The sequence below is a fragment of the Chiloscyllium plagiosum genome, chromosome 23 (assembly GCF_004010195.1).
Source record: "Chiloscyllium plagiosum isolate BGI_BamShark_2017 chromosome 23, ASM401019v2, whole genome shotgun sequence".
Lineage (NCBI taxonomy): Eukaryota > Metazoa > Chordata > Chondrichthyes > Orectolobiformes > Hemiscylliidae > Chiloscyllium > Chiloscyllium plagiosum.
Window position 1 is genome coordinate 33,248,604 of NC_057732.1, and position 16,869 is coordinate 33,265,472.

General features: G+C 37.8%; 1 protein-coding gene across 5 annotated transcripts in view; it reads right to left on the reverse strand.

Moving 5' to 3' along the window:
* Positions 1-615: 615 nt before the first annotated feature.
* Positions 616-16,869, reverse strand: part of LOC122561755 (SRSF protein kinase 2-like) — a 210,482-nt gene continuing 194,228 nt past the window's right edge. For 3 of the 5 annotated variants that reach the window (XM_043713868.1, XM_043713864.1, XM_043713865.1), the window contains 4 exons: positions 15,363-15,432; positions 13,151-13,243; positions 12,474-12,566; positions 616-2,438 (listed from right to left, as the gene is read on the reverse strand). In XM_043713868.1, the coding sequence (XP_043569803.1) occupies positions 2,254-2,438; positions 12,474-12,566; positions 13,151-13,243; positions 15,363-15,432 (441 nt within the window). In that variant the 3' untranslated portion in view covers positions 616-2,253. The remainder of the gene's footprint in view (positions 2,439-12,473; positions 12,567-13,150; positions 13,244-15,362; positions 15,433-16,869) is intronic. The other 2 variants (XM_043713866.1, XM_043713867.1) reach the window with 2 other exon arrangements.

Here is a 16,869-nt window from a genome sequence, read left to right on the forward strand (position 1 = left end):
ATTTTAGAGGAGTGGCTAATCAAATTTGATAAAGGTTCAAGTGTAAGAATTCTGAATGCCCACATGACTAGACATGGAATCACAATCACACCTCCAGCTCTCTGAATCAGCTTTCCCAATGTCAGATGTTACTACGAGGCAGGCCAAATCTTCAGAATCATGACTTTGAATCTAGTCTCTCTATACACATCAAGGTTGGGAACAGACATCCTCCTATGCCTGTTCTTTTCAAAGCCAGAAAGTAGCCCAGAAACATTGCATTTCAAATGGTTAGTACATCAAGCTAAAGAATTTATGCTTAAAAGCAAAAATAAAACTGAAGGCAAGATTTAGAAGAAAGCTGTATTCATATATCAGAGTCAAAAGTTATCTCAACTACCTAAACAGAAAAAAAAGATTGTTTCCCAAATGACTATCCCTTGGTAGCTGATGATAAAATTGTATGTGGAAAATGACTGAAATTAATACAATGATTAGAGTGGGTGACTAGAAAATGCACAGCTTATACCTTTGTTATTACAAAACAATACATATAATATTCTATACACAACTAACTATTGTTGTGAAAGTGATTGCAAAAGATCTTGTAAATTGCCATTCCAAGAGCAGCACAACTTGTGAAAACAAAACACTTTAATTAGACAGTTACAAGCACCTCAAACAATTGGCTATTATTACAATACCAGAATTTCTTTTTCCACAATCTAGTTATTGCAAAGGCAGATGGATAAACCAGCAAGTGGTAGATTTAGGAATGGTGGCACCATAATTAATGTGGAAAATAGGAATGAAACTAGCCAGTTCACTTTCACATCATTGACTGTCTAGTGCACTACTGAAGACCTGACAAGTAGAAAATGCAATGAGATGGAACATGCCAGAATAGCATTTGACCACAACATTCTGCTACCTAATAAGTCTTTCATTACACACAGCAATTCAGGAAACATTTAAACTTACATTTCAGGAATGCAATGCTTAGATGTATGATTAAAAAAAATACTTCCTATTTACATTGTTAATCCCTGAAAAAGCTACAAAGACCAGTGCAATTTGTTATGTCACTGTCTGATGCTGAGAAAGCAACGCTGTTGAAAGACGAAGGTCAACTTTCCTTTTATGCTAAAGTCTGTGGGGTTTGCTGAATAGTAAATTGTTTTGAATAAGTTTGATTATGTCCTTTTTTTATGTTCACATTCTTATCAATGACTTTATCATTTCTGCATTCTGACATGGCAAAATAGTTTAACATATAAATTTGTGACAAAATAGTAAATCTGCACATAAAAAAAGTCACTTTTTTCCTTTTTACCAGCTTCACTACAGGAAAGCACTTAAATCTTTTCCTTGGACCTATATCTTACAATGCTGAAGCACAGTAAAGATAGAATAATTAAAAAGAAATGTTTTTATAAAGTAATGCCAAATTTTTTGCAGGGTCCATTCTTATATGTATGCTTTCATAAATAAGGAAAGACAATTAAGGAATTTTTGCAATGACTACAAAGTATACTTGAGGACTGGCTACTTATCTCTTTTAACAACCTGTTTTAGGACTCATCGGAGGGTTATAGGCATAGTTGGATTCAGCAATACAACAATAACTGAGGAAACAAATGTAAAATTTACAGTCTCCTTTGTAAGTAGACAAGCTCCAAAAAAACATGCATTCTCTTAACCACATTACAGTTTAAGTCCCATTTCTGTATTTTATGGAAAGATATTTTTACAGGAAAATCTACAGATTTTACAAGAATAACGCTTCTTTCCTATTGGATACAATTGTACAGCATTTTGCAATATCTCAGCTACTTCCTTACTTGATCAGTAGCTTTTTGCCTTTATCATCTTGTCATTCAATATTAATACTCATCAGCTAAAACAATTTTCATAAATAGGTACAAAAAATATCCAAACACATGAAAAAAACTAACATTTTTATAATTACTTTCAGTTAGGAAATTTAACATGAGAAGGTCAGGCAACACAAGAAACAAAGCATCAAGACATGTTAAGTGTTTTCAGCAGAGTCAGTTGGCCAACTACCTCTTGCTAAGGACAAAACTACCCTTCCCAAAAACACAGTGCACAAAAGCAAAATTTCAAACATTAACAGTACTTCAGAGTGAACAATGGTCTGGTGTTGGAGCCATTTGATTTACACCCATGATGTTTGAGAGTTTGCCACTTTGCTGGGTCCACGATGAACACTGGAGTGATCGTTGGCTCCTTGAAGAAAGTGGGCAAATGCTGCTAGGAACCAAGCCATGGGTGTCTGAGGCATTCTGCCGCAGAAGCACGTTTCTCAGGGACCATTTCTAGCATGGGCAGCAAGAAGTCAGTGAACTGTACGGCTTCTTCATGAGGCCATCCATATTTCTCTATTAGAACATCAAATAAGCTCCAAGGTTTCAGCTTTGTAATATGTCGTAGTTCACCTATGCATAAAGTAGAAACCAGTCAGTAAAATTGACTTGAGTACAATGAAGGTCAACATTTAGGTAAGAGCAAATACTGAAAGCAATAGTGTGTCTGGATTTATAATTTTAGCAACTCTATTGCTTGTTTACAACAAAAATGCAGTTTGCATAATCAGATAAGTTTCTATAAACTGAAACCTGCAACCTTTACACATGAAATGTGCAGAATAGCATGCTACAGATTAAGAAATAATTACATTAGAAAATGCCATAACCATACTGAATGCATATAAAAGAAAGCAATTAGATGTAATCAGCCCAGTTCTTGATTCTACTGAAAGGAAACTAATTAAAGTTGAGCATTAAGGCAGCACTTCCATGCCAAATTATATCACACAACAAAGTAATATTATTTACCTTATTCTGTAGCATACTCACATGCTGAGTGTAATCTGACTGGACCTGCTGTGATAGCTTTAATAACATGAGCAGGCTAAAGGTAGGACAGGAAGCCGTTGAGTTGGTGCTAAACGAGTTCCCATCTCTGGCCATCTTGCCAGAAGCAGGCTGTAAGTGGCAAAGATTACCTGTCGCAATTTGAATATGGAAGAGACTGCTTATGGGCAACTTCTGAACACTACCAGGATCTTCCACTTTCCAGACAGGCTCCCCTTCTTCAAGGAGGTCAAAGCCCAGCAAACGTCTAGATGATATGTAAGTAGGACCCTACCCATTTGCTCACTTTGAAAGTCTAATGCAACAAAGTAACACATCAAAGCCATTCTGCAAGACAACAGCAATCCTGATCTGATAATTGCTCCTTCTGTATCACAAATATGCAAATGAGCCAAAAGTAATTACTTTTGATTCTGAAAATTACCTGGTCTCTCTCAAGTTACTATGGAAAAACAAAGTATCTCATAAATTTGAACAGATTAAGGAAGCAGTTTCATGTAGCTACTATGCAATTGTTATATATGCAGCAGTTCACTACCAGGACACTGCCATCAGTCCAAAAAGATATTCTGTCTACTATATAATGAAGCAATGTTGTGCATGAATAGTAGTGCCGCTGTGATACTAGATACAATGGCCATACCTCCCACATCACCATACAAACCTGTTGTTCCTCTTGTTCATAATAGACATAATATAGACCATAGTCGTGAGTGTGGTGCTGGAAAAGCATAGCAGGTCAGGCAGCATCCGAGGAGCAGGAGAGTCTGCTTATGCCTGAAGTGTCCACTCTCCCGCTCTTCAGATGCTGCCTGACCTGCTGTGCCTTTCCAGCATCACACTGTTGTCTCTGAACTCCAGCATCTTCAGTCCTCACTTTCTCCTAGTTGATTTCAACCCAACATTCCTAATGAAAGGTTTGTGTCCAAAACATCGATTCTCCTGTTCCTTGGATGTTCCCTGACTGGCTGTGCTTTTCTAGCACCACACCACACCACACTTCATGCACAATTCCAGTGTGCAAGTAGTACTATCTCCAATTACAGCTCCTGGATGCCTAAATGTTTGGAACTGGATTGGTGACTGAAGCAACTGTGGAGAATCTACAATGCTGAACATATCATGATTAGTGTGTACATACAGCAATGAGGTCACTCTGCAGATGAAGATTCTACAGTCAAGGAGGGAATAGATGAACACAGGGCAGACATTGCAGGAGTTCCCTGTAGCCGTTCCCTTACAGAACAGATCTATTGCATTGGATACTGTTTTTTAGATGGTGGGGTAGGGTGGATCTCATTGAGGCTTTCAGAATATGAAGAAGCCTGGATAGAGTGGACATGGAGAAGGTGTTTCCACTAATAGGAGAGATGAGGACCCAAGGGCACAGCTTCAGGGTGAAGGGACAACCCCTTAGGACTGGGATGAGGAGGAATTTCTTCAGCCAGAGGATGGTAAATCTACAGAACTCATTGCCACAGAACGCTGTGAAGACTGAGTCAATGAGTGTATTTAAAACAGAGATAGATAGGTTCTTGATTAGTAAAGGGATGTGGAGAAGGCAGCAGAATGGGGTTGAAAAACATCAGCCATGGTCGAATGGTGGAGAACACTGGATTGGTCAAATAATCTAATTCTGGTCCTAGATCTTATGGTTTTAAGCACCACAAAAGCCCTAATGTTTTCTTTTTAACCATAACGCAATGCATAAAACACTGTTATGTATAATAATTGTTCTGTTTTTACTTTTGCTAAGAACCTTCATTTGTAGATCCCTTTAAATTATTCTTCCTTGCATAAATTAATATAGTTGGAAGCCAGGACATGACAAGAGGTGGAGACATCAATGGAGGTTTGTGTCAGTTTGGATCTATGCCAGTTGTTGAGACAGAAATCAAGACTTTTTTGAAGATAGGGTCTTTCTGTATATTTATTAATCAATGTGTTCAATGATATCATGGCACATCTCTGCGGTAGGTCGTACTTGAACTTAGGAAGCAGCAGCACTACCACAGCACCACAATAGTTTATCTTGTGTCTTTTCGTGTTAACATCTTGAAGCTTTCAATGAGATCACTCTTTAGAGAAAACAGGCTTAATTTGTATAATCTGCCTCATAACTTAACCCCTTAAGTCCAGGTATCATTCTTGTAAACAACATTGTACTCTCTCTGACCAATATGTTCTTCCTAAGGTGTGGTACCCAGACCTTTCACAGTACCCCAAGTGGAGTTTAACTAGGGATTTTTTGTATAACTGTATAATTTCTGCATCTTTGTACTGCAGTCCTCCAGATGTAAAGGTCAGCATTCTATTTGGGCCACTAACACTGTGCCAAACAAAGGTAATGTCACTAGAGAACTATAGGGTATTCTTTCATTAGAGACATAACTGGTGGGGTTTAACCTGAGGGCCATCACACCTCAGATGAGGCGAGACAGAGAGTCCTTCATGATAGCTTGTAGAGGTATTGAACTCATGCTGTTGGCATCATTATGCATCACAAATCAGTTATCCAGTCAACTAAAGCTAACCTACCCGTTTAAGCACAATGGCCCAATTAGCTTCTGACAGTTATTTTAATCAACTGTTGGGTCATACGGTTACACATGTGTGCAAGTGGGACTTAATCCAATGTCTCCTGGTGCAGGGGGTAGGGCCACAAGAGCACTCCCAAACAGCCTTAGATATTTTCTAAATACGTTGTTCAGGTGGCATCTGTACAGCTGCAGCATAACCTCCTGGTTCCGGAACTCAATCCCTCTATTAATAAAGGCCAAAACACTGTATATGCCTTCTTAACAACCCTGTCAATCTGGGTGGCAACTTTCAGGGATCTGTGTACATGGACACCGAGATCTCTCTGCTCATCTGCACTCCCAAGAATCTTACCATTAGCCCAGTACTTTGCATTCCGATTACTCTGGCCAAAGTGTATCACCTCACACTTGTCCACATTAAACTTCATTTGCCACCTCTCAGCCCAACTCTGCATCCTATCTATGTCTCTCTGCAACCTACTACATCCTTTGTCACTATCCACAACTCCACCGACCTTAGTGTCGCTGCAAATTTACTAACCCACCCTTCTAAGCCCTCATCCAGGTCATTTATAGAAATGACGAACAGCAGTGGATCCAACATCGACCCTTGCAGTACAACGCTAGTAACTGGACACCAAGATGAACATGTTCCATCGACTACAACCCTCTTTTCTTTCAGCAAGCCAATTACTGATCCAAACTGCTATGTCTCCCACAATCCCATTCCTCTGCATTTTGTATAATAGCCTACTGTGGGGAACCTTATCGAACGCCTTGCTGAAATCCATATACACTACATCAACCGGTTTACTCTTATCTACCTGTTTGGTCACTTTGTCAAAAAACTCAATAAGATTCGTTAGGCACGACTTACTCTTCACAAAACCATGCTGCCTGTCCCTGATCAGATTATTCTTTTCTAGATGGTTATAAATCCTATCTCTTATAACCTTTTCCAACACTTTACCAACAACTGAAGTGAGACTCACTGGTCTGTAATTACCAGGGTTGTCTCTACTACCCTTTTTGAACAAGGGAATCACATTTGCTATCCTCCAGTCCTCAGGCACTATTCCTGTAGACAATGATGATTTAAAGATCAATGCCAAAGGCTCGGCAATCTCTTCCCTTGCTTCCCAGAGGATCCTAGGATAGATCCCATCCGGCCCAGGGGACTTGTCTATTTTCACACTCTGCAGGACTTCTAATACTTCTTCCTTGTGAAACTCAATCTCTTCTAGTCTAGATGCAAGTATCTCTGTATCTTCCTCGACAACACTTTCACTTTCTATAGTGAACACTGTCAAAAAATATTTATTTACTGCTTCCCCTATCTCCTCCGACTCCATACACGACTTCCCACTATTATCCTTCATTGGCCCTAATTTAACTCTGGTCATTCTTTTATTCCTGACATGCTTATGGAAAGCCTTAGGGTTAACCCTGATCCTATCCGCCAACAACTATTCATGTCTCCTCCTGGCTCTTCTGAGCTCTCTTTTTAGGTCTTTCCTGACTTCCTTGTAACCCTCAAGTGCCCTAACTGAGTTTTCACATTTTGTACTAACATAAGCCGCCTTCTTCTTCTTGACCAGGGATTCCACTTCCTTAGTAAACCACGGCTCATGCGTTCTATATCTTCCTCCCTGCCTGACAGGTACATACTTATCTAGGACACACAGGAGCTTTTCCTTGAATAAGCTCCACATTTTTAATGTGCTCATCCCCTGCAGTTTCCATCCTCATTCTACGCTTCCTAAATCTTTCCCTTCCCCCAGCTGTAACTCTTGCTCGGTGGAGTACACCTATTCCTTTCCATCACTACAGTAAACCTGACAGAATTGTGATCGCTGTCTCCAAAGTGCTCACCTATTTCCAAATCTAACACTTGGCCAGGCTCGTTACCCAGTACTAAATCTAAAGTGGCTTTGCCCCTTGTAGGTCTGTCTACATACTGTGTCAGGAAGCCCTCCTGACACACTGGACAAAAACTGACTCATCTATAGTACTTGTACTGTTTGTTTGTAATGATGTTTGTTTCCACACCCTCCTCACACTGTACACTTCTAGATCCTGTTTTATATGGGTTGTTCCCATCACAGTCAATCCATTTTCCTATTTCTCTCTCCCTCCCATACTGAAAAGCAGCATTACATTTGCTAACTTTGAATCTCATGTTACAATTCCTGAATTTAAAATATTTTGGAGAATTGTAGCTAGTGCATCAAACTGTCTCTGCAGCTCTCTCTTCAAGAACCTATGGGTGAATATCATTAGAGGATGCATCAGATTTTGGTCTTTGATTTTTTTTCATATATCTTTTCTTGTAACATTAATTATCTTAATTCCTTCTTTTTAGCAACTTTGTCTTCTACTATGAATACAGATGCAAAACATCTGTTCAATGCTGTTGCCATTTCCTCATTCTCCATACTTTCTTCTCTGTAAACTTTGTCTGGAATTCAATGCGAGAAAAAATATTTTCAAAACTTTTAAACTATGTTGGGTACTCGAGGTTGCTGATCTCTTTACTTCTGGATTTGTAATCCACAATAACGTAAATGTTTAATCTGAAATCTACAAAGTCCAACACAAACTGTTGCCACAGTTAGTCCGGAATGTCAATGGGAATACAGACTCTGACACAGCCTTTGGCTATTAATTATACAAGAATGCTGGGAGGAACTGGAGTTCTCATGGACTTGAACAATGCCCGGTCACCTCACTGTTAAGCTCTGGCTCTGCTTTTAGTGATCTCAAGCTTTTAGTTGTGAATGTCATTTGATGGACGCCTTTTCACAGTGTATTTGGTATGACTCGGCATAATTGAAAGCCAGATCATCAACCAAAGTCATGCTTTGTCACTGCTTTTGGTATTGTGGCATAATTTTATCACTCAAGAGTTAATTCAGGCCATACTCCTTGGCAAAATGTATAAACCTGGATATAGACTGCACCAGTCATTAAGACAATCTAATTTCTTGAAGAGTCTTCGCAAAAAGAATTTTGATTGCAAAGGAAAAAGCTTCCACCTGAGACCATGGTCGAGTTATGATCTGTAACAGACTGCACTGTGACCCTGGACAATGTAAGAAACAGGTGCAGGAGTTAAGACATTTGGCTCTCAAGCTTGCACTACTTTTCTATAAAATCATAGATGCTCAACCCCCAGGCCTCCGCTCCTCTTTTGTGCCAGCTCCTTGTAGCTCTCAACTCCTTGATATTTCAAGAACCTATTTTTAAAAAAAAACTTCAGTTATCTAGCCTCCACAACTTTCTGGGGTAGAGAATTCCAGACATTCATTATCCTCAGAGAAAAAATTCCATTGCTTCTTAGTTTTAAACGAATGTCCCTTATTCTGTAACTATGTCCCTAGCTCAAGATCCTCTAACAACTGGAAATATCAACATGTACCATGTCAAGTCCCCTTGAAATTTTCATTGTCTCAATAAGGTCACCCTGATTCTTCTAAATGCTAATGAATAAAGGCCTAACCTGTTTCTCCATTCTTAATCAGTCATCCCCTTTATCCCAGGAATCAGTCTAGTGAATGTCTTCTGAACTCCCTCCAATGCAAGTAAATAATTACTTGAATATGGGGGTGCAAAACTATATACACTACTATGGGTGCAGCCTCACCAACAAGCTTTACAGTTGGAGCAAGACTTCCTTGTTAAACTCCAAATACCTAGCAATAAAAGTCAAAAATTTCACTTGCCCCAACTGCTACATGCTGTATCTCATGCACAAGAGCACCCAGATCCCTCTCTCCATTTAGATAATAGTCTGCCTTTTGATTCTTCCTACTAAAATGCATTACCTCTAACTTTCCTGTATTAAACTCCATTGGCTAAGTTTATACCCACTTACTCAACCAAGGAAGATCAAGGAGCTGCAAGACCTGGCAAGTCAAAAAGGATTACTTAAGTAAACATTGTGGACAGGAACCATTTATCTGCCTTCCCAGCTTTTCCCTCTGCCCATACCCATTAATTGTGTGTGTGTGTGTATCTGTATGTGTATATTGGAGGAGTTTACAAGGGGGTAGACTTTTAACTAGTACAGTTATATGTTGACAATTCATGGTTATTTATTTGTCGCTAGAATCCATTTATTTATAATAAATAGTAATTCCAGTTAAGTCTGTTCTGTCAAACTGGGTCTACAAGTTAAGCAAATTGGGGAATTCTATGTACTTTTATGGTATCTAAGTTTTGTGATGACTCTGCCAATAATGGGATTAATTTCCAGTGCACCACTTCAGTGAGATGTTATACCTGGATCATAAATCATCATACAATCAAAGCACATCAAAGGAATTCTGAATCATTGGGCCCTCTAAGACATTTAGGAAATCAAGAGGGTGATCAAGGGCACACAGTCTGTTTCTACTTGTAAAACATTGAAGTGCAAGTTTGTCTGCTAAACAGCAGAAATATCTGGAGAGTTTTGTAACTTGACTTTCAAGTTCTGCATATTTTTGGCTGTGCCAGAAAATGTTTCTTTTTGAAACTGAGAGAGTGAGAGAGAGAGAACTTGAGATTGAGTAGCAGCAAGTGTCTTTCGGGTTAAGGAAATTCTACCTGACAATCAAGCTTTAGTGTTTAAAAAAAAAAGTACAAGACAGGGAGGAACAAAAAGCATCCAGAGCCTTTAAACTGAAAACATTCATCCCTTGGGACTGCGGAATATTGGTTGAAAGGCTTCACCTTCTGTGGGTCAAGACATCATCTTTTTGCATGATATAAACTAGAAATTTGACTGAACCTTTTGAAAACTATTTGCCATCCAATAATTTGACTGAACCTTTTGAAAACTATTTGCCATCCAATGTGAGATCCATAAAGGACTTTAAATTGTTGCTGACTCTTAGCATGCTTTTCCTTTGTAGTCCTATGGATTAATATGTCCTCCCTATGCCAGATGACCCTTCCTCCCTTCAAGAATTGTGGTCATAATGCATTAAAATATTTCATTCTGAATGGCAGTAAGTTGAAACAATAATTACCAACAGGGCTGATAAATGTGGTTAGAAGCAACTACTGGCGTCAAGCTTGATTAAGAAAGTGTACTATTGTGAGCTTTGTTGAATTTTTCTTGTCAGAGTACATGGGCTACACCTTTGGATTGCTTCATTGAGTAGTGTTAAGTTGATGCAGCAATAAAGCTGGCCATTTTATTTCAGAATTGTAACCAGGCCAAAAACGCCTTGCAAAGAGTTTCTTAACAGAAGAAATAGCTTCAATTTGTAGCATCCTATCTAATTCCTACTTGCCCAATTGGTGTGGGATTCTACTATAGGTAAGCAAGTGGAAGACAGACAGACTAATTTAGTCTTGTGAAGCATCAGTGTGGTTATAAAGCTTGCCCAACTCTCAGAAAAGTGTCAGGCACTCATGCCAAAAAGTGACACTATTGTTTTGTTTGGAGATTTAATACATGCACACAGAACAACTAATTTGGACATATACTCACTTATTCAGGAGACAGATTCTTTGGTAGGGTACCACAAAGGGGTTTTGATTGTTTCGTTGCTCAATAAATATAAGTAAGAAATGCTTTGAGCTGACCCTATAATTTCAAATGGAGGTGTTGTTGATGGTTTGCAATCTAATGTTAGGTATCTGAAGATCCACTGGCGCCAATCCAAATACGATCATCCAATTTAAATTTAATGTCAAAACCTTTGACTCAAAGTGACCAACCATATTTCTGATCTATATTATAATGTCTCTCACTGGTTCAATAGTGTCGACCTGACCTACAAGTCAATAGTGTCAATATTACTTCCCTGTTGTTCAATGTGTTGGATTTTTTAAAAGTTCTTCAGGATACAGTAGTTTCACCTTTAAAAGTCGATCTTACATTGCAGAAGGGTTGATGGTAACCAACTCTGGCTCAATGAAAGCATTGTGTATCCCCTGCTGGGCAATTCAGTTGCTTGCATGCACAATGCCAGCATTTGAAAATGTTGATTCCCACCTTTTCCTTGACTTGTGGAAGCTACTGTTAGATGGAATATATCCCCGAACCTCGCCATCTAGCCGGCTCAGATTCAGCCTCAGTGCTGTGGAGAAATACATTTCAGTTTCATATTCTTCACTTACAGTCCATCTTGTGCATTGGACTGCTATTCCCTTCACCAAGGTCGACCCTTCCCTCTGTTAATTTAATGTCCTGTCCACAGCACTAGTTATATGATCAGGCTGGACACTGATCACAGCCCATGGAGTCCTTCCCAAAGTATAGCTCCCTTTTCACAGAATATTGATGCTAGTGTTCCATGAAACAAAACCCCACTTCCCAAATCACTTTTATAGCCAAGAGGGGACCTAGAAATTAAAACAAATATATATCTGCAAGGTTTGTGAATATATCTATTCAACAGCTATGAAATTTAATGAAGTGAAAATAGACCTCAAGGGGCTGAAGGAAAACCTCAAAGATGGGATGGCTTCAATTCATGATTAAGAGGAACGTGGCTTTGCTACAATTGTGATTTGCCACTAGACCTCCTGATAACCTTATGAGTAGATCCAAGGTGGAATTGAGACAAAGTGGCCTAAGATTCTAGTGTAAAGAGGCAATGCTACATTTGTAAATGAGATCAGCTGCACGCACTGCCATTCCACCACTAGCCAGATCCACCTGAGTTATTAAAAATATCGCACCAATGCGAATATAAATTCTGCCTAGATTATTGTGGACAGCTATTCATTTACAGAATGCATTACTTATGCCTGACTTATAATTCAAAACCTGCAAAAATGAATTAACACACTACAGAAACTGAAAAGTAGTACAATAACCAATGTTTCCTCAAATGTTCTACCAATCTCAAAGAAATGTTGAGGCATTCAGCATTTCAAATAGCATCCATCAGCTTTTTGGCAGACACTTTTGACTTCTCCAGGTATCATTCACACTTAAGTGCAGCAGCAGGTAACCTATTCAATTATTAAAACTTGGCAAGAACATTTTTTATATCCTCCCTAAGAAAATCACCTCTGAACATTTAATATAGTTGAGTCAGTGCTTCAGAACTATTGTTACCTTTTTTGGTGAAAAACTCCTTGGAATATTTCCCAGACATTGCGAACTTTCGAGGGATTTTCCCCAGCAGTTCAATGATCAAAGCTATGTGATCTGTATTGAAGAATATTGCCAGCAAAACAAAAACAGTTTAATCAGTACAATGCATGCATCATGTGATACTAGTCCTGGTACAGACAAGAGTGTTTCATCCTTGGCACTGAAATAGCCTCATATCATCTTTGGAATCTCTGAACTTTAAATCTTGATCACATTTCAGATTTGAATGCTTTAATCGTTTGGACTTATTTAGCATTTCAATAAGTTTGATGAGTACTTTGATTAAAGGGTTATTAAGTTTGAAAGAACATAGCAAGATCTTCTCTAAAAATATTTAGGCTGGTGTTAATGGTTACTAAGCTTCTGTCAGCAGGATGTTTTTTGGTTTAGTTGTTTGTAATATAATGTAAATACTGGAATTTACAATTTAAATCTGATCACAATCCAGTATATACTCTCCCAGCATCAGATCAGTGTTAATCTGCGTCATATTTGTATGAAACATTATATTCCTCTGGTTGTATCAACATTAGCTCCAGATAAAAAGTCTGAACAAAAGTATCATACTTCAGTTGCCATGGAAACCTCTGTCCACTTCTGTCTGTGTTACAGGACCTTTCAAAGAGAAGAGGTACTACCTCTGCGATTGAAGAATTCCCGAGAATATTTCCCAGAAAGAGCAAAGTGTCTTGGGATATTGCCTAGCAGCTCTATGATGTGTGCTATGTGGTCTATGGGGAAGAGAGAAAAGGATACAGGAATGGGTAAGGAGAGGGAAGAAAAAGGGTGAGGCATAAAAAGAGGAAAAGAAACTGGAATTAGTAAATTTGGAAAACAGATTAAACCACCCTTGTTTGCTGCAATCCCAGGCAGAAAAGTTTATGTTATATTTGGTCTAAGGCATCACAACCTGCAGGAAGACTGAAAAGACATTGAGCCTATGGATCTACTATAAGGGAGTGCTACAAGCAAACATACTTGGAAATGAAAAAGTTGGAGCACAGATGAGAGCATGACTATCACCAATGAAGCTAATAATCAAACATTCAAAGTTAAAAAGAAAATAGTGCTAAATTACTTAAACAAAATGTCAAGAGATACTACAATACTAAAAATATCAGAAGCAGTTAAGGACTGTGTCAATATTTTCAAAAGTAATGTGCAAATGCTGTTTGAATGAACAGAAAATGTGTGCTTTGGCAAACACTAAAATAAGATATTCAGAAAAATGTGTGACACTTCATGGGCTTTCGAAAAAAAAATTCTATTGTGCACACTTGTTCTTATAATTTCAAGGAAAAAAATAAAGTACTTCTATCGGAAAAGTCTAAGCATTGTTGGAATTTTTACAAAATTATATTTTCTTACATCACAGAACTTATAGTGGACATCAAATCAGTGAATATCATTTTGTATAACACCATCAGCACAACTTTTATTCTGTTCTACCTTCATGCTCATCAAACTTTCTTTTAAATGCATCCACATTGTCCACCTTGACTAATCTGTGTATCACTAAGTTCCACATTCTAACTACCATCTGGATGAAGACATTTCTCCTGTATTTCTTACTGCATTTTAAAAATTATTTATGGCCCTAATTTGGTCTTCCTTCTCATGCTGAATTATCCTCTCTCTCTCTCTTAGAGATAGATATATATATCTGCATTTCAATTACATCCCTCTAAAACTTGGATTAATTTTAAAATGGTCTTATCTCTATGTGTTTTTATTTTGGTGATTTGGGCACCTTTTCTCCATTTAGACTCTAATTTTTCAGACTGCACGTGGTCACTGTATTTTTCCTACCAAAATGTACAAACTAACATCTATTTGTATTAAAATTAATTTGCCATTAATAAGTTTTCAGAAATGGGATGTCAATGTTTTCTTCCATCTTGTTACAACTTCCCTCACTATGAACTATACCCTTTAACTGGGTGTCAGCCATAAATTCTGAATTTGGTGAAACTACCAAACCATGTGAAAGATCACTTCAGACCTACCAGTCACAGGAACAACTGTTGATTACGATCTCTGTTTTGTTTTGTACCCAGTTTGCGATTGATTCAGTACACATTACAACAATAAAATCAAACTCACACTCTAGATTATTTTTAATTACAAGTTTGGGAGTAAAAATTCCAAAAGTTTTGACTGAATAAAATGGAGGTATCTAGTTTGTAGCTCCACAAATTTGTTCTAAGTATCAAATTAGCTCTCTACCAATCCATACAGCTTCCACTACCTCTTGCAAGAGCCTCTGCTACCTCAATAGGCTTAGAATAAAGCCTTCAACATATCTGGTTGGGGAAGTCCACTAAGCTCAAACAACAACTGCATGGCTCAAAACTTTTATGTGCTTAGGAGTTCCCCTCCCATATCTACTGAACCACTGGAAAAGGAGGGTGCATTTTTTGTTTGTGAAAGTTGAACTAGTTTCCTTTTAATTTTTGCATTTTGAAACATGCAGAAGTTTAAAAAGTTAGAATGTGTTCTTTTTGTTATAGTGAAGGAATATTTCTTTCAACAATGCCCTTACCATTTTGTTCCTCTGACTGTAACGGGTTCAGTTTAATGCACATTAAATTTCTACCCTTTGAAAGTTAATGTGTATTCAGATTAATACTAATTCAGAGGAGCATCTTTTCACATCTTTTCACTTAACCAAAATATAAATTCAAGGTTGTTGTGGTTGCAGCTACTTTATCACAGATTATATCAATTAATTTGCATCAGAATGCATTTTATTTAGTGTTGAAATTATCTTCATACATGAACTTTCAACGAGGTTTTAAATTAAGCTATTAAAATTTAATATGAACTTCTCAAATATGAAAAAATACTTACCTTCATCCCTGGAATAATCTTCACCAGAATGAGGTTCAAATAAATAATCTCCAGTTGCAAGTTCAAAGGCCTTTGGAAGCATAAAATAAAGATTCAATAGAGTACTTATCCCCATAACTATTCAGTTCAGAACACATTTACCTGCTTCTAATCAGAAGAACTTTTCAAACAAAGGGTTAACTTTTCAGGTCCAGGAAGCCCTCCCTAGAACCTGCTCAGAAAAACCAAAATGTTAACTCTGTTTTCTCTCTACAGATGCTGCCAGACCTGCTGAGTTTTGCCAACAATTTCTGAATTTGTTTCTGATTTCCAGTATCTCCAGTCCTCTGGCTTGTTTTTGATTTTAGAAAGGAAAATAGTTTCTTGAAAATTAATCAATACAAATGGATACTTCAAATAAGGTAGATTCAAAAGAAGTCCATCATATTAGGTCACTTGGCCAGGAAGGCCTACCTACAGAATGGTCCATAATTTGCTGTAGCAAGGTATCTAGTAGTGCCTGTCATCAGTTACACATATCTTGCATATTTATGTTTTAAAGTTTTTGTATGGAAAGTAACTGAAGTTGCGCTGATAACTGTGCACAAAGGTAAACTTGCTCTGGGACCTGAGTGAGCAGGGCAAGCTACTGTGAAGTTCCTCAACCAGACTGAACAATTGGGAATTCAATAGAGCAAGGACACAGACATAGTACAAGTCAAAAGATGCAATTCAATGTCAGAACTTGGGTACAGAAAGAGAAGGGTAGAAAAATTGGATTGAGTAACAGGACAAAAGACAAAGAAAAGGTTATCAAAAAGATAAAACTACGATTTTGCCTCTTCCAACAACCAACTCCTCACTTAGTCATTTACTTCAGTATCAGAGAGGACGACTGCCAGTAATTAATAATTAAAATAGTGCTCTGGCTGAAATAGATGGAACTTGTGCTTTTTCTGGTGAATTTAATTTATACCTAGCATGAAAACTTCAAGTAGCAAAAATGCATTCCAATGGTGAGGCAGATCTGTGCGATGCCATTTTCAAAAAGGTAAAAGTGGAGCAGCAAGTCACAATTTTTAATTTTCATGTTAAACCTCACATCACATTTGCTCAAACCTGACATCGCTGGGGCTTTGACAATTAATATGAAGGAGGTCATCAGCCACACAGTATTACTTTGAAAGAAAACTGTCGGCCAAAACATTCAGAAGGACACTGTCTAATTTAATATGGTTGATATGTACAGGGGTCAGAATAATTACTTCTTAAAAAGTAACCAAAAAACCTAACCTTTAAATTGTCTCTTTGGTGTAAATTATTTGCAATCATTGTGACAAGTAAGTAGTTTCAGTCTTAAAATATGTAGACTCTCGTATTTAGAAATGACAATCTGTGTGAAACTGAATCATTACAAGTTTCATTGCTTATGGTCTGAGCCATAGTCTCAATGTAATTCCTCAGAAGCATAATGTAATGCTTCTGAAAAGCAAGATGATTAGAAAAAGATTCATGAAGTACCTAATAA